Genomic DNA, 22,753 nt, shown 5'->3' with positions numbered 1-22,753 from the left:
ACTTGAACCCAGGAAGCAGAGGTTACAGTGACCAGAGATCACACCATTGCACTCCAGCTTGGGAGACAAGAGCGAAACTCCGTCTCAAAAAAAAAAAAAAAAAGGTTTATATCCCGAACAGATGTGAGCAGTGAGATGTCCACTAATATTTTTCAGCATTGCACAAATTAAGCTCCAAGTAGCCATTTCGAAATGGCAAAATGAAACTTTCATATCATCTGAAATTAGTTATTTTTAAGATTTAGAATCTTGTTTTATAGAAAATCATGTGTTTTATTCTTCTTGAATGTGAAGTGAAATGAAGGGTGCTACCTAATGTCAATAGACAAGATGACTTGGAAACACATCAGTGTCACCCTATGGGCCAGACATGGTTTATCGAGCTCAGTACATTATGGCTGTTAAGCAACTGGAAAATATAGTCCTCCTCCTTGACATTCACCACGATGATTAGGTAACTATGAGCCAAAAGAATTGTTCAGGCCGGGCGTGGTGGCTCAAGCCTGTAATCCCAGCACTTTGGGAGGCCGAGACGGGCGGATCACGAGGTCAGGAGATCGAGACCATCCTGGCTAACACAGTGAAACCCCGTCTCTACTAAAAAATACAAAAAACTAGCCGGGCGAGGTGGCGGGCGCCTGTAGTCCCAGCTACTCGGGAGGCTGAGGCAGGAGAATGGCGTAAACCCAGGAGGCGGAGTTTGCAGTGAGCTGAGATCCGGCCACTGCACTCCAGCGCGGGCGACAGACCAAGACTCCGTCTCAAAAAAAAAAAAAAAAAAAAAAAAAAAAGAATTGTTCAAATATGGTATTGAACTCTCCAGTTTCTCCTCTAATGGTCTCTGTGGTGTTTGCTGAGAGTAAAGATGAGACACTTTGGTTCTGTTTGGTTCTATTTTTCCTTCCTCTAGTCTAGCCTTTTACATACCTCTATAGAACCCCTTTGAAATGATTTTAATTTACAAGCCTATTTCTTCCACTAGATGATAAGCCTATTTCTTCCACTAGATGAAGGCCATGTCAACTTAATCTAGGTATCTCTTGGGTATGATCTCATCAACATCCCACACTATTCCATGGCACCACAGCCACTTTACCTGTGTCCTAATCATGACTTTTTGGCTTTTCCCCTTGGTTTCCCCAACCCCAGAAAAATGGGACAAATGTGGTTGCAAGTTTCTAATGTGGTTTGTGAAAATAGTCCACCTAAATAGAATTCCCCAAAATTAGTGAAGCATGGAAAGAGTCCAAACGTAAGGACTCATATTAAGATCATTACATATATATAACATACATATAGGACAGCCATCATGCTCACCCTTTTTCTGCAAGCCATAGCATTCAAAGCAATTTTGAAGAGCTTCAAAGACAAAATGAGCAAATGATAATCAGACTTTATTTTTATTTTCTTTGTCTTCATTTTAATTGTTCATATCTCTGCAAATGCACCATAGAGCACCAAGTTTAACATTAAAACTGTTGGGCACTTTTTTTCTAGTCAAGCTAATAATAGTTATTTAAAAAAAAAAAAAAAAAGAGTTCCTCTGAAGGTGGAGCTCAGCACCATACATCAGGCAAATGTCCTGGGCTCTCTGTGGGGAGCATGACCAACTCTTGTGGTTTGATTCATCGCAGCAGTTCTTTCAACAGCTTTGTTTTGAGATATGAACAAAAGAGCACCAGCTATTCTTATAAGGACCCAAATCTCCCAATTCTGCTGACCTCTTAGGAGTTGATATTTTGAAATTAGAAGGACACCCTTAGGAGTGACTTTTTTTTTTTTTAAGTTCAGAGTCTGTTAATCTGGATTAATCTGGTTTACACTCCCTACAGGCCAGGAAGACACAAGTTTCTCAGCACAGCAAAGATCATGTCTGTGGTTAAACTCAGAAAGGTCTGAGGGAGTAAAGCTCTGAATGAGGTTTTGCCAAACAAGAGAAGGCTAAATCTGGCTTCTTTGTGCTTAGGGCTACTGATCTCTGTTGGAGGAAACTTTGGCAGATGCAATTCCTCCCTTGCTGGTCTTTAATCTAGGTTAAATAACACCACTTCGTCCCACCTCCACCACCAGGACAAAGAGTTATGCTACTATTATAAATTGTACTCTCCTGTCCACTATTCCTTTCCAAAAACAAATCACATGACATTACAGAAGCTTAATTGCAAAGTATATGAGGTGCTAATATCTATGTATAGCATATTCGAAGTATATGTAGCTAATATCTACATATAAATTCTCTGTGTAAGATTCAGGCCTAAATAAATAAATGAATAAACAAATGAATGAATGAATGAATGAATAAATAAATAAATAAATAAATAAATAAAACCATATTAGCAGTTTGGGGTTCTGAATGTATTTAAATGATCATTGTGAGGCAAACATTCTGACTTGCCTACCAAAATAACCATTCTTTCCTATAATCCCAGCACTTTGGGAGGCCGAGGCAGGCGGATCACCTGAGGTCAGGAGTTCAAGACCAGCCTTGGCAACATGGTGAAACCCCATCTCTACTAAAAAAAATACAAAACTTAGCCGGGCTTGGTGGCATGCGCCTGTAATCCCAGCTACTTGGGAGGCCAAGGCACAAGAATCGCTTGAACCCGGGAGGCAAAGGTTGCAGTGAGCCGAGATAGTGCCACTGCACTCCAGCCTTGGCAACAGAGTAAGACTCCGTCTTAAAAAGCAAAACAAAACAAAACATAAAACAAATAACCATTCTTCCTTTTTCTCTTCAATTAGTGTGAACCCAATATTTAGCTGAGAATATAGCTACCCAGCCCAACAACTACATTTCCAGCCTCTTTTGCTCATGAGATCATGTGACTGAGGTCTTGCCAATGAGATATAAGAAGAATTGAGTGGGACTTCTGGGAAGTCTCCTTGAACAGGAAGGGTGTGTGCTTCTCTGCCCTTTCCTCTATTTTATCAGAAACATGGATGTGATGGCTGAAGATGTAATCAGCACTGGGATGTTGAGGATAAGGGTGAGAAGGGTCACATCCTACTAATGGTAGAGAAATAGAAGAAGCCTGGGACCTGGATTACTTCACAGGGTCCCAGGATGGTCTGCCTCCAGACTTCTTCTGTACAAGAAAGAAATACACTTCTATCTTGTTTAAGCCACTGATATTTTAGGGTTTTAATTCTATGCAGCTAAATCTAAATCTAAATGATGCACACAAATGTTTACCTTCTGCTACACTGTGGTAGCCCAGCTTCCTAAATGTCTCACTCCATCCCTGTCTATTATCTTGGTGGATGTGGTTACCCCTGAGGTTCTTTATTCTCCCTGACACATTTAGTCACATACTCCCCTCAGTTCTAGGCACCGGTAACACCTTCAGGCTCCCAAAATGACACACAGGAGAGTTCCGTTGTCCTAGATAAATGGTGATTTTAGGGCAGGGAATCAAGAAGAGTTTGTCCACTGGATGAACTGCTTTGGCACAACTGCTCGTCTGTTTCCTGCCCTCCTGGAACCCTCAAGATGGTAAAACTGATCAGTATGGACTATGGTTTCCCAGAAGAACTGCGGAGAGCAGGGGGTAATTTAAAGAAAGAATCTGCTGCAATTGTAAGATGATATATAGGCTACTGGGGCCAGAGGAGGAAGTAAGTTGTTGGGAGTTTAGACCGTGGAGGTTTCTACCTCTTGGATGGGGTCCTTGTTGGAGAGAGTGCTTGAGATATTGTCGGATTCAAGCAACTCTACAATGCTGTAGGGAGAACAGTCCTCTAGGCCCAGCTTGCTGCAGAGCCAGCCACAGAAGCCTTTCTCCATGTCCCGGGCAGCTTGCCACCATGCTCCCCAGGACCATGAGAGCTGGACCACAGCGGCGTAGAGGCCCAGGGAGGAAGCCATGGCCATGATGAGCACAGGATAGAAGAGAATGAGGCAGGGGCAATACGAGATCTTGTGCCAGAAGGTCCTTTCCTCATTATACACGAGGAAGATGTTGTACCAGGTGATAGTGCCATAGTAGAAAGAGACAACAAAAGAGAGGATGAAAACCACAGGCAGGCAGACCAGTGTCCAGAGGACCACATGGGGCCCACGGTCGGCTCCCACCTGGCAGGCCATTCTTCCTTCAGGTGTCGTTTCCCTTGATGACTCTTTAGGCTTGGTCAGTTCCTGCAGCTCTTTCTCTGTCAATGTGACATGGATGTCCACCATCTGACCCTTTTTCTTCCCTCGTGTGATAGTCCCAGTTAAGGTGACATAGCGGCTGTCCAGAGGCAGGTTCCACATATCTGCAGGGTACAAAGGAGGGGAGAGTCAAGATCAGAAGAGTGGGCATTGCATCTCCATGTCGCACCCTCCCCGGCTGGGCATGAGGACAAGAGTAGCCTTTTTTACAGCATCTGGCACAGTCCTGAGTCAGTGATTCAATGGTGGACTGAGTGGGTCTCCCTTGGGAAGGCGACCACTGGTGTTATTGCTCCCACGTGAACTCACACTCCTTGTGCCTGGGCCCTGATAAAATTGTGAGGCATGTTAAGTTTGTTTTTCATGTACTCTCTCTGCTTTTGGGGGCCTCAATCTTGGCACAATCTCTGTGGCATGGAGGAGTGTGAGGAACTTTGATACAGACATGATGCAAATGATGATCCTGTTTCTAGGTAACCGGTGCTGTGAAGATACTGTTCCTGTGTATCAGCTACTCTGTCAAGACTGCATGTGTGTGCACTGGACTGACGGACAGCCACCACCTTCCCTTCTCACGCCTAGTTCTGTGCTTTCTGAGAGGGGGCCCCTCACATGCCTGATCCAGCCCTCACATCTAGGGGCTGCACGCACACACACACACATCCCACATATACCATACACATACACCCTCTCACATACTACATACACACCATACACACACACACACACACACACACACACGCCATCTCCCATACACACGACACTGTCCCATACACACAACACACCATGCACATCACATACACATACCACATACATACCCCATACACACACCACATACCCCAAACACCATACATAACACATACGCCACACACAACCTCCCCACACCTGCCACATACAACACATACATACACATGCCATATACACACCACATACCCATACATACCACACATACACACAACATACACACATCACACACCACACACACCCCACACACACATAGACACATCACACACACCACACATACACATACCATACATGCACACAAATGCTACCCCCCACGCATTCCACATATACACACTACACATACCCACCCACATGCCATAGGCACATACCACATAATATACACATTCTACACACATACCACATACCCATACATACCATACCACACATACCATACACATACACACACCACACACACACCACCCACACATACATACACCATATACTCCCCCATACCACACCACCCACACCCATCCACACACACAACACACCACACATCACACACATACCATACAACACACACAAAGAGCCCGCACACCTCCACATGCACCACAGCCACACTGCACACCACACATACACACACATACATGACGCACCCACACAGAACCAGATAGCCATCTTCTGGCCACCCTAGAAGTCTGGGTGGGGATGGGAAAATACAGGCTTTAGGCAGGCGTGGACCTTGGGCCCTGTGGCCTCCTTGCCCCACAGCTGAGAGATAAGACAAAGTCACTTAAAGAGCAGAGCCCTGGATAGTGGCAGGAACTCTGCTTACCCAGAGAAAAGGAATGTGCAGTCCCCCAAGCCCCATCTTTTCCCAGTCTTCATCACGGTAAATACCACCATCTATCCTCTCTGTCATTCCTGTCAATCACCCAGGAGTCATTATTGATTCCCCTCTTTCCCTCACTCCCTGCCTCTGGTCAATCAGCAAGTTCAGATTGCATCCTGAATCCAGCTTTCTCCTGCTATCACCCAAACTTCTCCATTAGTGCTACTGTGGCTGCGGGGACACAATAGTCTCCCATCAGCATCCAGTCTTAACCCTTATAATTTATTCTTTATAGAGAAGCCAGGGTGATCTTTTACAAATATAAATGAGATGATGTCTCTTTGCTTAAAAGTCCTCCATTGCCTTCCTCTTGCACTTGGAACAAATCCCAAACTCTTTGCCAAGACCTGCAAGGGTCTCCAGGATCCAGCCCCTGTCCACCTACCTGTCCTCCTCTCACCATCCTCCCGCTTATTCCCTATACTCCTTACACTGAAATAACTCCTTTCCATAAACAGGTCAAAGCTGCTCTCACCTCAGGGGCTTTGCCCTTGCTGTTCCACCTCCTCCAAAAACTCTGCCCTAGAACTTTTCACGGTGGCTCCCTCATGTCATTTGGATCAATTCAAATGTCACCTCCTCAGAAAAAGCTTTCACAACCATACAATCTCTCCCCCACCACCTTCCACCCTCCACCAGTACTCATCTTCCCATCAGCGTGGTTTCGTCATCTTCGGAACTCATACCACTACCTGAAAAAGTATCTTTTATTTGTTGACTTGTTCATTGTCTGTCTTTCCCTGAAGGTCAACTGCAGAAGAGCAGGGAAATTGCTTATCTTATTCACTGTAAGCATATGTCTTAGAGATCTATCCATCTACACAAATAGATCTGCCTCATCTCTCTACGGCTGCACAATAATAATAATTATTATTTTTTTTTTTTTGAGATGCAGTCTTGCTCTGTCACCCAGGCTGGAGTGCAGTGGCAGGATTTTGGCTTGCTGCAACCTCCACATTCTACAAACACACATTCTCCATCTCCCAGGTTAAAACAATTCTTGTGCCTCAGCCTTCGTAGTAGCTGGGACCTCAGGCATGCCCCAGCACACCTGGCTAATTTTTGTATTTTAGTAGAGATGGGGTCTCACCGTGTTGGCCACTCTCAAACTCCTGTTGTTGGTCTCAAAGTCCTGACCCCACGTGATCTGCCTGCCTTGGCCTCCCAAAGTGCTGGGATTATAGGTGTGAGCCACCGTGCCCAGCCTCCACAATAATTCTTAATACAAATACATCATAGTTGCATTAGCTGCAACAAGTATTCGTATACATGCCTCCTTATACAAGGATAACATGGGCACAAGTTTCATGGAGTAGATATTGATAATTTCTGGGTCATGAGGTATGCATGTTTTGAACTGTGAATTTTACTAAATATTTAATAAATGTTGACAAGTTTCCTCCACAAAGTAGTTGAGGCAGTTTCCACTTTCACTAAGGTGCATGAAGTATATCCATTTTCTCATATTGATGTATTCATATTTTACCCAATTTTTGGCAAGCCTACATGGGAAGGAATACTATATCTCATTGTTGTCATAATTTGCCATATGATTTTCTTATGGCAAATTTTCTCATAATTGAAAGTCAACAATTATTATTTTATATACATTAAGTAGTTAGCATAGTCTGCTTGTGTTACCAATTTTTGTGTATAAATCAGCCTCTTCCATTACATTAGGAATTCTGAAAGGCTGGAGATTTCTGTACTATCTAGAAAAAATGTAATAGGTGCTCAGTAAATATCATTTGTTGAATGAAGACTGTAATATTGTGCCAGGCGCAGTGGCTCATCCTCTAATCCCAGTGCTTTGGGAGGCTGAGGCGGGTGGATCAGTTGAGGCCAGGAGTCCGAGACCAACCTGGACAACATGGTGAAACCCAGTCTCTACTAAAAATACAAAAATTAGCAGGGCATGGTGGAGCATGCCTGTAGTCCCAGCTACTCAGGAGGCTGAGACAGGAGAATCGCTTGAACCCAGGAGGTGGAAGTTGCAGTGAGCCGACACCACGCCACTGCACTCCAGCCTGGGTAACAGAGCAAGACTCTGTCTCAAAATAAATAAATAAAAGATGGTAATATTGCAAGAAGAAATGTATCACCAAGAAGAAATAGGTCAGTGAGCATATGCCTGTCTGTTCTGGAAGATACCCTTTTAGTTTCCTTCTCATGGCTTTAAACACGTGGGCTAGAGACACTTACCATCATCCACAGGGTAGTCTAGGAAATCATCTCCCTCCTCCTCTTTCGGCCGATCTCCACCTTCTGATTCACCGGGCTCCTCGTCTGTTTTCTCATTGTCTGAGCGGTAGATGATGATGGATTCTGGGCGTGACTCTTTCCTCTTCTTTTTCCTGCGCCCTATTGTGGATTCGCCATCCAGCGCCAGGGCAGCAGCCACAGCCTTCCTGAGAGAGCCCTGGTGGGGGCTTGGGAGCTGGACCTGGCCTTCTACTGCTGCTGGCTCTTCCATCCCAGCCGTGATGTCTACCTATGTATTATAAAGAGTTGGACTTTGAGCAAACTCACAGTTCACACGTCACAGAGCTTCTTCCTAGATGGGGCTATGCATGTCCCAAGGATGCATTCCACCTGAAAGATAGGAAAGCAAAGCCATCAACAGGAAGCAAATGGGGTGAGATGGACAGGAATGTGGGAAAGGATCCTCAACTTGGCAGAAGCCTTCCTCTCCCTTTACTTCTTGCAACACTTTATTTTGGGAGTGCAATAGAAATCTCTTACAATAGATAGTGAATAAACTTTTGCTACAGTAATATTTTTGTCATTTATACAAACATATAATATTTGGCAAAATCCGGCCGGGCGCGGTGGCTCAAGCCTGTAATTCCAGCACTTTGGGAGGCCGAGACGGGTGGATCACGAGGTCAGGAGATCAAGACCATCCTGGCTAACACAGTGAAACCCCGTCTCTACTAAAAAATACAAAAAACTAGCCGGGCGAGGTGGTGGGCGCCTGTAGTCCCAGCTACTCGGGAGGCTGAGGCAGGAGAATGGCGTGAACCCGGGAGACGGAGCTTGCAGTGAGCTGAGATCCGGCCACTGCACTCCAGCCTGGGCGACAGAGCGAGACTCTGTCTCCAAAAAAAAAAAAAAAAAAAAAAAAAAATTGGCAAAATCCATGTGAAGGAATACTATATCTCATTGTTGTCATAATTTGCGTTTTCCTTATTCATATGAAAGTCAACAATTTTTTTTTTTTACATACTTTAAGTAGTTAGCATAGTCTGCTTGTGTTACTGATTTTTGTGTAGAAATCAGCCTCTAGTTGGAGCATGCAGAGTATAAGGAAGTTGGGTGAGGAAGCCTTACCAGTAAATGAGAGTTAAGAATCACAGGTAGGCCAGGCGTGGCTCACCCCTGTAATCTCAGCACTTTGGGAGGCCGAAGTGGGTGGATCACCTGAGGTCAGGAGTTCAAGACCAGCCTGGCCAACATGGCAAAACCCCGTCTCTACTAAAAATACAAAAATTAGCCGGGCACAGTGGTGGGTGTCTGTAACCCCACTACTTGGGAGGCTGAGGCAGGAAAATCGCTTGAGCCTGGTGTGGGGGTGAGAGCAGCGGAGGTTGCAGTGAGCCAAGATCGTGCCACTGCACTCCAGTCTGGGAGATGGAGTGAGACTCTGTCAAAGAAAAAAAGAAAAAAACCACAGGTGGCTGGGACCAGTATTCCAGACTTCTGGCTATTGAGTCATACATTAAAACTATACTCAAATGGATAAATATAACATTAAGCAAGCCACTCACAGATGGTACAACCTCACCAACCATGTCTACCTTGCTATTCTGTAAAGGAAATCTGTCTCCTGGCTTCTTGTTAGCCCACAATCTCAAAAAGTTGCTGGGATTTGTCCTATCACATGCTGGAAGAGCGGTGGAGAGGCTCCACTTTCTGTTCTGGACAGCGCAGGTCTATATACCTGTCCTTCATTATTTTTCCTGGTAACTTATTTGTTAAAGAAAGCAGGTCATTTATCGTGCAGATTCTCATAGTCTGGTTTTTGCTGATTGCATTCCCACAGCATATGCCTCTGAACTCTGTGTTATGAGTTGATAGTTACGTAGAAAGTCTTGATCAATTTCATGTTGAAATTTTTTTGGTTGATGGTTTGTTTTGTTTGGCAAGACAACTTTAGGGGTGGTGTTTTGTACTTCCATTAGAAGTCCCCTAATGTCTGGTTGACTCTTTTTGTGAAGTTAATAGCCCATTTATGGCCATTGATTATACCCATTAAATCATTAGGGGTTACAGAATAATGATATTCCATTTCTCTCACTTCTTCATTTATTAGCTAGAATACTCTCATGCACTTTTAACATACCCAGTTTTAATCCTAGTGAAAGAGGCAAATGTTCCTGCTGTTATGCAATATTATTGGCATTTATACTGTGAAAAATAGCTTATGAACTATAGTGGCACCCCCTATGGATATAAAAAGTTTCCAAGCTATTTACCAAAAAATTCCCCACTTTTCAAATAACTGTGCATATTATTGACAATAGCAAGCTTCTACTCACAACCTTGCTGCCCCACACTCCTCGAGGCTGTACACTCTTCGGCAACTCCAGGTTACTGGCTGTTACTTTTGTTCCCAACTCCCAAATCCCTCACTGTATTTCAGTGCTCTCTGAGCTTTTCCTTTCTTGCCACATGTACACCATTTGCCATCCCTTTATTCCCAATAATAAAGCTTCTTCTCCTGTCATGTGTATTCAAATGTTCCCAGTGTCTAGTGGACTGGCCCAGTGGATGGGAGTGGGGCAGTGGAGAGAAGAAAGAAACAAAAATTTCACTAGGCTCTAGGATTCCATTAGGCTCCATTCATTTTGAAGCAAATCCCATGTCTAAAAATTACATATCTTTGGTAATTACCATGTGACAGGAAGGACTGTGTATCTCTTCAAATGCTAAAATACATATTTTTTTTCTCATTTCAATGTTTCTAAAATTTAGGTGAATTTTAAGCCCAATGGAATGGCTTTTTCTCTCCCTCCAGGCAGGAGAGCTCTCCTCTGCTGTCCTCTGTTAATTTTCTTTTCCTTTTTTTTTCTTTTTCTTTGAGACGGAAGTCTCGCTCTTTTGCCCAGGCCGGACTGCAGTGGCGCTATCTCAGCTCACTACAAGCTCCGCCTCCCGGGTTCACGCCGTTCTCCTGCCTCAGCCTCCCGAGTAGCTGAGACTATGGGCGCCCGCCACCGCGCCCTGCTAATTTTTTATATTTTTAGTAGAAACAGGGTTTCACCGTATTAGCCAGGATGGTGTCGATCACCTGACCTCGTGATCCGCCCGCCTCGGCCTCCCTAAGTGCTGGGATTACAGGCGTGAGCCACCGCGCCCGGCCTCTCTGTTAATTTTCTTTGTCTTTCTGTTGGATTGGCAGGTGTTGGATCCAAATTAACTTTATACCTGGGCACTTAACCCAATGCCTGGAATAAATCAGGCACCCAGCAACAGAATTGGGAATCTTAGTGGTAGGATCCACAGGAAGAAATGGGCAGGTTTCACTACATCCTCACTGCCTGACTTTGCCTGGGGGGTGTACTGTGGGCAGAATGAGCGCAATTATCTTTAAATTCTTATACATGGAGCTTTCTGGACCAGGAGACTAATTTGGCTGAGGTGTCTAGAAGTACAAAGATGTACACAGGGAGAAGCAGGGAGAGAGCCCTCCGAAGGTAAATAGCTCCCGAGGACAAGTAATCCAACCATTAGAATGCTGAGCAGGCCTTGGGCAATGATGAGCTCGACCAGGGCTCTTCTACCAAAGTGGCCTCAACACAGAGGACAGCGGACCTCTACCCAAAGGAAACTGAATGTGGAGGCTCAACGCGATCCACCCCCAGGTGAAGATTTTCAGGTTTTGTTGTTAAGTACATGTATATGTATATGTATATGTATATGTATATGTATATGTATGTACACACACACACTTTTTATTATTATTTTAAGTTCTAGGATATACATATATATGTATATCTATATATGTACTTATACATATGTATATATACACAAATGTGTATATATACACATTTCTAATTCTACTCTCTAAGTAGAATGTTTAATACAAAAATGTTTTCCCTGATCAAGTCCTCTTGTAAACTGACACTCAGAAAGCTGCATCATGGTAATTCTATGGTAGGAATGACCTCTGAACAAACCACTTTGTACCTACTTGAAGGGTGCAATGATCACAGCTTGGGAGGCCACCCCAATCCACTGTGTTTTCCTACTTAGATCTTCTGTTTTTCTCTGTAGTTTCCTTGGCCCTTCTATACAGTGTAAGTTTTCACACTAGGGGTTGAGACCTTGAGGAGATTAAAGGACCAGAACTTCTGAGCTGGGAGAAGGTTTATGTTCTGTACTCCTTACTCCTTCTTTGAAGATGTGCCTAGATGTTCAGAAGGGAGACAAAAATGTTAAAGAGTACATGTGAGAAGGCAAGTTGCAAATCTCATACTTCTCGTTCCCTTTTCCTCTCTCTTTGTTGAGGGGGTAGTGCTCTAGAAGATGTGGCAGGGCAAAGTGAACACATGCATGGAGATCATGACCTTTATTAATGGGCCTTACAAACAAAAAAAGGTGGCCGGGTGCGGTGGCTCATGCCTCTAATCCCAGCACTTTGGGAGATCAAGGCAAGTGAATCACTCAAAAAATTTTTTTAAATTTAATTTAAAAAAACATAAAAAAGGTATGGTGTTCGACACTCTTGATTTGGTTGGGCACAATGGGAGAGACCAATGTTAGATAACAGGAAGAGCTTCCTGAGCCCAGGGACAGACTAATATAGAAAATAGTAGCTAAGAGAAGCTTTGGAGTCTCTTGAGGATATAAAAGATAAACGTGATAATCTTGTCAGCTGATGGCGGAGAGGGACAATCCTATCGGAAGCAAAAAGAGAGATGACTTTTGAACATCTCATTAAAACCTTAGATAAGAAATATGAAATGTAAAGGGTTGGTGAGCTCCTGGCCATTCACATTAGGGGGCTATTTTTTGCCTCAGGCACAGCTCATTTTAGAAAGGTGCCCAGCCAATGTCTACTCACAGTAGTCACAGGACAGAGACACTGTCCTTGATTTACCTTGAAACATGATTTCCTCATCTCCCTACAATTAGAACATTATCCTTTGAGACTACAAAATATTCCCACAAACTTAGGAAAAGATGGATTGTTTTGTAGTCATGGTAAAAAGTAGACAGTAGAACCAGTTTTAAACCTGTTCAATTGATTAACAACAATCTCCCTCAGCGTCTTAGTCCATTTGAGCGGCCATTAAGAAAATACCGTAGACTAGATAGCTTATAAACAACAAAGATTTATTTTGTACAGTTCTGGGAGCAAAAAGTCCAAGATCAAGGTTAGGGGTTTGGTTAAGGGCTTACTTTCTGGTTCATAGAGGGTACCTTCTCACTGTGTTTTCACCTGGTTGAAGGAGCTGACTAGCTCTCTGGGCCTCTTTTTTGTTTGTTTGTTTGTTTGTTTTTTAAGAGGGTATCTCACTGTGTTACCCGGGCTGGAGTACAGTGGGGCAATCTCAGCTCACTGCAATCTCTGCCTCCCGAGTTCAAGTGATTCTCTTGCCTCAGCCTCCCAATTAGCTGAGACTACAGGCACCCGCCACCATGCCTGGCTAATTTTTGTATTTTCAGTAAAGATGGGGTTTCACCATATTGCCCAGGCTGGTCTCAAACTTCTGACCTCATGATCTGCCTGCCTTGGCCTTCCAAAGTGCTGGGATTACAGGCGTGAGCCACTGAGTCCAGCCTCTGGGTCTCTTTTATGGGGGTACTAATCCCATTCCTGAGGACTCCACCTTCATGACCTAAAGCCTCACCTAAAGCCATCACCTTGGGGGCTAAGATTTCAACATATGGATTTTGGGAGAACACAAACCATACCATAGCACTCAGCAAAGTTGTTTTTGGAAATTAACCCATCAGTCAGTCCTTTGTTTCTGAAAGTCAATCAGGTGAGTGACTCTGTCCCTGTTTGGCTGACTTTCACACTAGTGTGAGTTGACTTTTGGCCAATCAGGGTCTGGCACTCTGATGTTGGCTTTCAAAAACATGCTCACTTAGGCAGTTGTTGATTTAACATGTTTAAAACCAGTTCTGGTGACTACTTGTTATCACGAATACTGAAAAAACAGTGTTTTCCTAAATTTGGGGGTATTTTTTATTGTTTCCTGCAAGGCTGGAATGATATCAGATGTCTCAGTACTAGAATATGAATTATCTGTTGTCATGCAACAAATTACCCAAAAAGTAAAGGTTTAAAACAATAAAAAAGTTATTATCTCACACAATTATGTGTGTCAAGAAACTGGGAGTGCCTTAGCTGGGTGGTGAGTAGTCTTCTCTACCTGCTTCCTGCCTATAGAATTTGGAGGTCCAAAAGCCTTTTGTTTTGTTTTGTATGGTTTCTGAAACTTTTAGTGTTCTGTGAACAGAATTTTCTCAAAAATTCTGTGGGATTCCTATAAATAGTTTCTGAGTCAGAAATGTGAGAGTGGCTTAGCTGGTTTTGTTTCAAGATCTCTAAAGATGTCAGGGCTGCAGTCATCTGAAGGCTTGAATGAGGCTAGATCTGCTTCCAAGATGGTTCACTCACATAATGCTGACTCAGTTTCTCTCCACGTGGGCCTCTCCATGGTCCACCTGAGTGTCCTCATGAAAGTGGTTGGCTTCCCCCAGTGTGAGTGGTCTGAAAACAGGTATTTTCTTTGACCACCCTGACTTGACTCTTGATCCCATCTCTTCCTCATCCTTGATTTCCTCCTTCTCCAATAGCTCCAACTTCCTTCTACTGGCTCTTTCCCCTTTGCCTTCAAACAAACTCAGAGTTCCTTATCTAGAAAAAAATAACTTTACCTTGCCACTTTACTCTATCTGATATCCCATTTTTTTCTCCACCAAGTTTTTCTATCAAATAGTTTATAGCCACTCATATCCAGTTCCTCCTGCAATCTTCTGCCCTCTTTTTCTCCCCACTCCCAACCTCTGTACACACACACACACGCACGTGCAAATCACTTGAAAAGATGATTTAGGCCAGGAAATTAGCGTGTATCAAGCCTTATGTGTCAGGCTGTAAGGTAAACTCTTTATAGACGTTACCTTACTTGCATGTCTCAACAAGCTTGACAGGTAGGTCTTATTTTCCTCACTTGACCTATTAGGTTCAACATGTTAAATATAGCAGTGAGAGAACTTGGGTTTAACTCTATACTTGCATAACTCTAAAGTCCAAGATTTCCCCACTGAGATTTAGAAGTCAAGGCTGGGTGTGGTGGCTCATGCCTCTAATCCCAGCATTTTGGAAGGCCAAGATGGGTGGATCACTTGCAGTCAGGAATTCAAGACCTGGCCAACATGGTGAAACCCTGTCTCTACTAAAAATACAAAAAGTAGCTGGGTGTGGTGGCGCATGCCTGTAATCTCAGCTACTCAGGAGGCTGAGACAGGAGAATCGCTTGAACCTGGGAGGTAGAGGTTGCAGTGAGCTGAGATCGTGTCACTGCACTCCAGCCTGGGCGAGAGAGTGAGACTCTGTCTCAAAAGTAAAATAAATAAAATAAAATATAATGAAAATAAAAAACTAGAAGTAGTCAAGTTGTAGTAGCTGCAGTGAGCAGCTGATGGTTTTTGGTTTTTTGGCTTTGTTGTTTGCTGTTGAAAACCCTATTTCTCCTTCATTTGATGACAGATCCGCTCATTTCGGTGAGGAACAGTCTTGAAAGTGCCTGATGGGATCACAGTGACCACTTCGTCATTCTTATTCTCCTCGTCACACCAGTGCTATTGATTCCACTATTTCCAAATCTTTCTTGAACCTTCCCTCACCTCCTTTAACTTTCTACTTTTATTCTCTTTTACCTCTCAAACCTTCCTTCTGTCTCTTTTGCTCCCTTATCTGCCTTCTCCAACCCATAATTGCCAGTATTTTGTAGGCCCGATTCTTAATTCATTGTCCTCTATTCTCAATAGCACACTCTGCTCCTCTTGTTGAAATATACAGCCTTCCTGTACACAGCTGTAGGACCACTGCTATACCAAGAACACCCAAATCTAGATCTCAAGACTGTATCTCCAATAGCCTGGCGAATATTTTCTAATTGAATTCCCATCATTTTAGCAAAGCATGTTCAAACCAAACTCATGTTTATTTACAGCAGACAACCTCTCAGTGTTACCAAGAGGAAAGAAAAAGGGGGAGAGGACAGGAGAAAGGGATGAAGAAGGAAATTCCACAACATTTATGGAGTTTATTGACTGTGTAATTTGATAGGTTCTGTGTTAATTGATTATATAGTACAGGCATTATCTCACTTAATTACACATTCAAAAAGTATTTATGTATTCATTTATTTTTAGAGATAGGGTCTTTCTATGTTGCCCAGGCTTGACTTGAACTCCCAGGCTCAAGCAATCCTCCCACCTCAGCCTCCTGAGTAGCTGGGACTACTGTCATGTGCCACTGTGCCCAGCTTCAGTAAATACGTATTAAGTAACACTATGTGCTAGATATTGCACAATTGTTCTAGGTACAACAAATCTTTTTTTTTTTTCTTTTTTTTGAGACACAGCCTCGCTTGGTCACCCAGACTGGAGTGCCGTTGTGCAATCTCAGCTCACTGCAACCTCTATCTCCAGGTTTAAGCGATTTCTGTGCCTCAGCCTCCTGAGTAGCTGGGACTATAAGCATGTGCCACCATGCCCAACTAATTTTTGTACTTTTAGTACAGATGGGGTTTCACCATATTGGCCAGGCTAGTCTCGAACTCCTGACCTCAAGTGATCCATCTGCCTCGGCCTCCCAAAGTGCTGGGATTACAGATGTGAGCCACCATGCTGGCCTAGGTACAACAATTTTATGAAGCAAGTATTATTTTGCAGAAGAGGACACGTGGACTTAATAGTAACAACAGAAACTTATTGGATGTTTATTGTGTGCCAAGTGCTCTAAGTACTTTAAAATAATCATATTGTTCAATATTCACAACAAACCAATGAAGTAGGTACTTTTATTATTCCCATTTAGAGAAGAAATTTGCTCAAGCTTACACAGCTAGTAAGTGGTGGGGATGGAACTCACACCCAAGTTTGCTAATTTCAAAGCCCATGTTATTTTCATTGTGCCATACTACTCGCCAACATTTATCCAAATATCTATAAACTTCTAGAATGTTCTTTGATGAACCCATTTCCTATATGAAGGACATATTTCCATATACCTAATAATAATTAGTCTCAAAGTACTGCTAGTCATTCCTATGAAATCTTTTTGTTAATTTGTTCCTTTGAATTTCTCCTACCACCATATGCCAGAATACAGCCTTCATACTACTTCCTGTAAACTGGAAGACATTCTAAAATAGAACACATGCCTCTACCATTTTTTTACCATATTAATGGTGATTAATAAACAAAACAAAACGAAACAAAACAAAACAATATTTTTATTTTGTCTTGCCATTACTGACTAAAATACATCTGAAGGCCTGTCTGGTGTTTGAGGCTCTCCATATTTGCGCCCCACCCTAGGATTCAGAAACAGTTTTCCCCCTTCCCTTTCCCACAACATGACTACTCAACACATCTGCTTATGTTGGTTTCTTCATCTTTGTCACACTTCTCTACCTTTTTCAAGCCTGGCTCAAGACACACTCACTCACTCACGTCCTTTTCTGTGACTACCCCAGCCCCCACGTCCTCTCCTCCTACCCTAACCCTGTGTTGCAGGTGTATGGTGAGAATTCAATGAATGGCCTAGTATAAAATGCCTAATACATGACTGACACTTCATAAATATGTTTCTATTCCCTTTATTTGGCCTCCTTCTATATGCAATGTAATAGCATTTGCCATCTGAACCATACTCTTAATACTTAATTACACAGCATTTCATATCATTGTATGGATTATAGATGGCATCATGAGTTTTCATTCATCTTCCTAAGTAGATAACAAACTTCTAGAGATCAGGAACTCTCTTACTCTTTTTCTTCACCACCAATGGGAAAACCCCAGGGCTGGACATATAGGACAAAGACAGTATGTATTTGTTGACTTGATAGGACAGAGAAGAGAAAACGCCTTACCAGAAATATGACATAAATAGCTGTTAAGAAAGAAAAGCTTAATTCTCTTCCCCATTTTTGTATACTTTATTATGCTGTTAGTATTCGATCTGAGAAGCAGGTTCTAAACATCTCTCCTTCCTTTTAGATTTCATAAGAGAGAGGTTAAAAGAAAATTTTACCCAATTTCCAAGGCTTTAATCAATAGACTTGAGAGGAGAGAGAGGACTTTGTTCTTTTTTCTGGAAGTTAAGCTGTGCCCATCTTCCACTTCCACTTCCAGTCTAAAGATTATTAATAGGCTGGTCACAGTGGCTCATGCCTGTAATCCCAGCACTTTGGGAGGCCGAGGCAGGTGGATTGCTTGAGATTAGGAGTTTGAGACCAGCTTGACCAACATGGTGAAACCCCCTCTACTAAAAAATACAAAACTTAGCCAGGCATGGTGGCACACACCTGTAATCCCAGCTACTCTGGAGGCTGAGGTAGGAGAATTGCTTGAACCTGGGAGGCGGGTGACTTCACCCTGGGTGACAGAGCGAGACTCTGTCTGAAAAAAAAAAAAAAGATTATTACAAATGTGATATTACAGAGTGTTAGCTTCAAGCAACCATTAACTCTGGACTCTTGGTCATTGTAGGGGGGAAAACAGGTTTTTAAGAACATGCTTATACTCTGGAATTCATGCTTAGAATAACTGCTTTTAAGCCACTTTTGAAAAAAACTATCCAGATAATTTTTTTTTTTTTTTTTGAGATGGAGTTTTACTCTTGTTGCCTTGGCTGGAGTGCAATGGCACGATCTCAGCTCACCACAACCTCTGCCTCCCGGGTTTAAGCAATTCTCCTGCCTCAGCCTTCTGAGAGGCTGGGATTACAGGCATGCACCGCCATGCCCAGTTAATTTTGTATTTTTAGTAGAGATGGGGTTTCTTCATGTTGGTCAGGCTGGTCTCGAACTCCCAACCTCAGGTGATCCGCCCACCTTGGCCTCCCAAAGTGCTGGGATTACAGGCATGAGCCACCGCTCCCGGCCCAGATAATTCTTAAATTCATCTACCCAACTTTTCCATCTCCACTGCTTCTCCTCTGGTCTAGGAGGCCACTGTCTCTTAACTGTGGTTCTAAAAAAAAATGCTCCTGTCTTCCAGCTTCCACTCTTGCTGCCTTCCAATCAATTCCTCACTCAGCAGTAAGAAACATCTTTTACTTAATTTTTTAAAAAAATTTTTTGAGACAGAGTCTCGCTCTGTCACCCAGGCTGGAGTGCAATGGCATGATCTCGGCTCACTGCAACCCCCACCTCCCCGGCCTGATTCGCCTGCCTCAGTCTCCCAAGTATATGGGATTACAGGTATGTGCCACCACGCCCAGCTAATTTTTGTATTTTTAGCAGACATGGGGTTTCACCATGTTGGCCAGGCTGGTCTCAAACTCCTGACCTCAGGTAATCTGCCCACTTCAGCCTCTCAAAGTGCTGGGATTCCAGGCATGAGCCATGGCACTCAACCAGAAACATCTTTTTAAAACATAAAGAAAATCAGATTGCCAGGTGTGGCAGCACGTGCCTGTCATCCCAGCTTCTTGGGAGGCTGAAGCAGGAGAACCTTGCTTGAACCTGGGAGGCAGAGGCTGCTGTGAGCCGAGATCGCTGCCATTGCATTCTAGCCTAGGAGACAGAGTGAGAATCCATGTCAAAAATAAAAATAAAAATAAAAAAGAAAATCAGGCTGTTTTCTGCTTAAAATCCTCCTGAAACTTCCTACTGTTATACAGGTGGAAGTCCATGTGGCCTAAGGACCTCCTGATCCTGCCACTCCATCTATACCACCATAGGAGGTACACTATTCTCCAATCACACTGGCTGTATATTTATTCCTCAAGAGCACCAAATGCTTCCAAATGCTTGAGGTCTTCTTCAGTGCTGTCTACTTTGCTGCCCTGCCACTCCACCCCTGCCTCTTCCTATGCCCGTTTTTGTTTTTGTTTTTTTTTGAGTCCTTGTTCAAATGTCTCCTCCTCTGAGCCCTTCTTGACAACCAAACTAAAACCTTGACTCCCTGCTCTGCCTCTCATTATTCTTCATCACAACAGCTTGTTTCCTGTATAAGACTTACCAACATTTGTGATTATTCATTTTTCTTTTACTTATGTATTGCATAGCTCTTCTACTAGACTCTAAGCTCTATGAAGTGGTACCATAGAAGACGACCAACAAGTAGATGTTCGATAAATCTTTTTAAGTGACTGGGTGAAGTGGTAGCAACTCAGGAATAGCTTATTTCTGTGAAAGCCTGAGACTAAGGAGAAGTTTAATAAAAAGACATCAATAAGCTCCTTTATATGCCTCGTTACGGCACAATTGCTAGGGAGTTTTGCTTCGAGGTGGGGGCAGGACCAGATGCCTCACTGACATTCCTTCAGCACTGAGATTCTGGAAGTCTAAATGTTGAGAATCCCACAAGCCCCTGTCAGTCTGAGCTAGCAGCTGCTTTGCAGAGGGGAGAAAATAAAGTTACCAGGCAGATGGGGTGGGGGAGGGGTGGGAAGATGAAGGCAGTCATTGCTAATGGGATATGACAGAGCCATGGGGAGAGGTTTGGGGGTGTGGGAGGACCTTGGCCACAGGAATGCCTTTTTCCCCAGGACAAAGAGGGCAGTGACACAGAGCACAGGGAAGAGCAGCATTTGATTCAACCAAAGGAGTGGTCAATGCGGCATGGCGTGGTTGTCTTGGGAAGAGATGCCTCAACTGGAGGCAGAATTAAAATCTGAAACAAAGAGCGTCCAAGCAACAGAACTATTGCTGTGCTTCCAGGCCTTTTCGCCTGGAACTTAGTGGATTCGTGGACTTTCAAACCCTGACAGAGGTCAGAGGCAGAGGCAGAGATCATGCCTCCTAATTTTAAACAAAAGATCACTTGAAGAGACCCCAAAGCTCTCTTAATCGCAGGTTCTACCTGAATTGTGAAAAATCGCCTTCTGACTGCTCATCCTGCAGCTTCCTTGCAGCTGAGGAATGGCACCTTGTCATCCTCAGTGGGCATAACTGGCTTGCAGCCCCCAGTCCCTGTTTCACTGGAAGACATCAGAATCCCACTCTCAGTCTACTCAGCAGCCACACGGAAGCTGCAGAACAGCCAGATTCCCACTGACCCGCCCTGGCACACTTCTGAGAATCCATGGGTCCAGATCAGGGCATATATCATGTTAAGTTATATCTTCAGTAAAGTTATCATTTAAAAGAATTTAAAGTGTCCCCACCCACAAGAAAGCAAGCCTGAACTTTTCTTGAATAAGTTACCCCTCAGAACTGAATCAATACTCCTTTTCCTTTAAAAAAAAAATACTTTGTCATTGGGATCAAACCAAGAAGAGTTATATTTTTCTGCAACAATACTTTGAGCTTTCCTGTTTGAATTTACTTTGTTTTAAAGGAGGTGATGGTGTTGTGATTTTGAAAAATTGGTCCTAACTACAGAACTGACTTAAGTAGTAGAGGTAAGTGATTCCTAGATAAACTATCTAGCAAATGGCAACCAGGAGATTTATCCCTTTCTTTAATGAGTGTAGATTTGAATCTGTCAGCAACAAAGATAGAGGGAGAAGTGTTTCTAAAAAGAGATCAGAGAAGGACAAGAGGATGGAGGAACAGGGAAGTGTAGCTTCCAACAAGAACGGCAGCCTGGCTGGTGGGTGGGACCTCATGGAGGAAGTGATGTCTGATTCCTCTGTCAACCAGACCCATTTCCAAATGGCTTTTGAATCCTAGGTGGTAGGTCCAACAAAAGGATGATGGCATTTATTTGCCTTTATATCGTTTTAATACCTGTCAGGGGAAAATGCAACACTCTGACAACAGCCTTAGAAATAGCATCCCACCTGGATTGTTAAGACCACGGCAACTGGCACATTTGGCCAAGTTCTTTTGGTGAAGTCTCAGTAGGCCAGTCCAGGTGTAATCTGACTCTGGTGGGTTGACAGCGGGAAGCGAGATGAAAAATAAGGAGCAGATCTGAATAATAAATCACTGTTACTGGGCACCAAAACACAGATGAGAAATTTCCCTCATCCTCAGCAGGTTCACCCTCCTGCACAAGGAATCAACTACAGGACATGATCTCAAACACCTATAGATGCATCTTGCAGGAAGCGTACACCCTTCAATGAAAGATCCTCTTCTGGACTTGCTATGCAGCCCATCCGAAATGGATCAGGTCTCAAATCTGGTAAAGATGATCTTTCCCCTTGATTCTTGGGTGGGAAGTGGGAGGTGAGACAGGGGTGGGCCTGAGTTTATTTTTTAAATCGTGTATTCTCTTGGTTCTGTGGAAAACTGCAACCGTATCTCCTCTTCTCCTTCACTCTCTCCTCCCGGGCTCCCTCCCCAAGGATGAAAGGATCTGAAAGTCGGATTTCTCCCCCTCAGCTAAGCCTGCCCTTTCTCCCCTTCCCAGCCAGCAGCACACAGCACCTGGAGCCCCAGCATAGCCGACGTCCGACCCTGGCAGGCGGGCGCAGCGAGGGCGCCGAGCTGCAGCCCTTTTCCAGCTGCACTGGAAATTTAATTATAATTAATCGTGAGAGCTTCAGCCTTGAGGATTGAATTTTTGAAATAGAGCACACCCCGCTGGTTTCTTTCTGGTCTCTCTTTTTTTTTTTTTTTTTTTTTTGCATTTCCCTTCCACCCTCCCCAATGGCATCGAAATTTAAGAAAACGAACGAGGAGTCTCACCCACACCTGCCCAGGGACCGACGCTGGCGGAGGATGCGGACAGCCGGCGAGGAGCTGTTCTGCTCCGGGAGGATGCGGCTTTGCCGCGGCGCGCGGGCGGGGCGAGGGGCAGGGCGGGGCAGGGCCGGGTAGGGCAGGGCCGGGCCGGGTAGGGGG

General features: G+C 43.8%; 1 protein-coding gene across 5 annotated transcripts; it reads right to left on the bottom strand.

The window, feature by feature from the left end:
* Positions 1 to 1,381: 1,381 nt before the first annotated feature.
* TMEM169 (transmembrane protein 169) lies at positions 1,382 to 22,714 on the bottom strand. Of its 5 annotated transcripts, none has more exons than XM_007966193.3 (4): positions 22,598 to 22,714; positions 11,956 to 12,171; positions 7,965 to 8,354; positions 1,382 to 4,254 (listed from the first exon to the last, which is right to left on the bottom strand). In XM_007966193.3, the coding sequence occupies exons 3-4, from the start codon at positions 8,233 to 8,235 to the stop codon at positions 3,632 to 3,634; spliced, it is 894 nt and encodes a 297-aa protein (XP_007964384.3). In that variant the 5' UTR covers positions 8,236 to 8,354; positions 11,956 to 12,171; positions 22,598 to 22,714; the 3' UTR covers positions 1,382 to 3,631. The 5 variants fall into 5 exon arrangements, with proteins under 5 accessions (XP_007964384.3, XP_007964390.3, XP_007964386.3 ...); XM_007966199.3 differs by having other exon boundaries at positions 7,965 to 8,253; XM_007966195.3 differs by having other exon boundaries at positions 22,604 to 22,714.
* Between the last annotated feature and the right edge of the window lie 39 nt (positions 22,715 to 22,753).

This window comes from Chlorocebus sabaeus, chromosome 10 (assembly GCF_047675955.1).
Source record: "Chlorocebus sabaeus isolate Y175 chromosome 10, mChlSab1.0.hap1, whole genome shotgun sequence".
Classification (NCBI taxonomy): Eukaryota; Metazoa; Chordata; class Mammalia; order Primates; family Cercopithecidae; genus Chlorocebus; species Chlorocebus sabaeus.
Note: the sequence above shows the minus strand (reverse complement) of the source record. Positions and strands in the feature narration are given on the sequence as shown.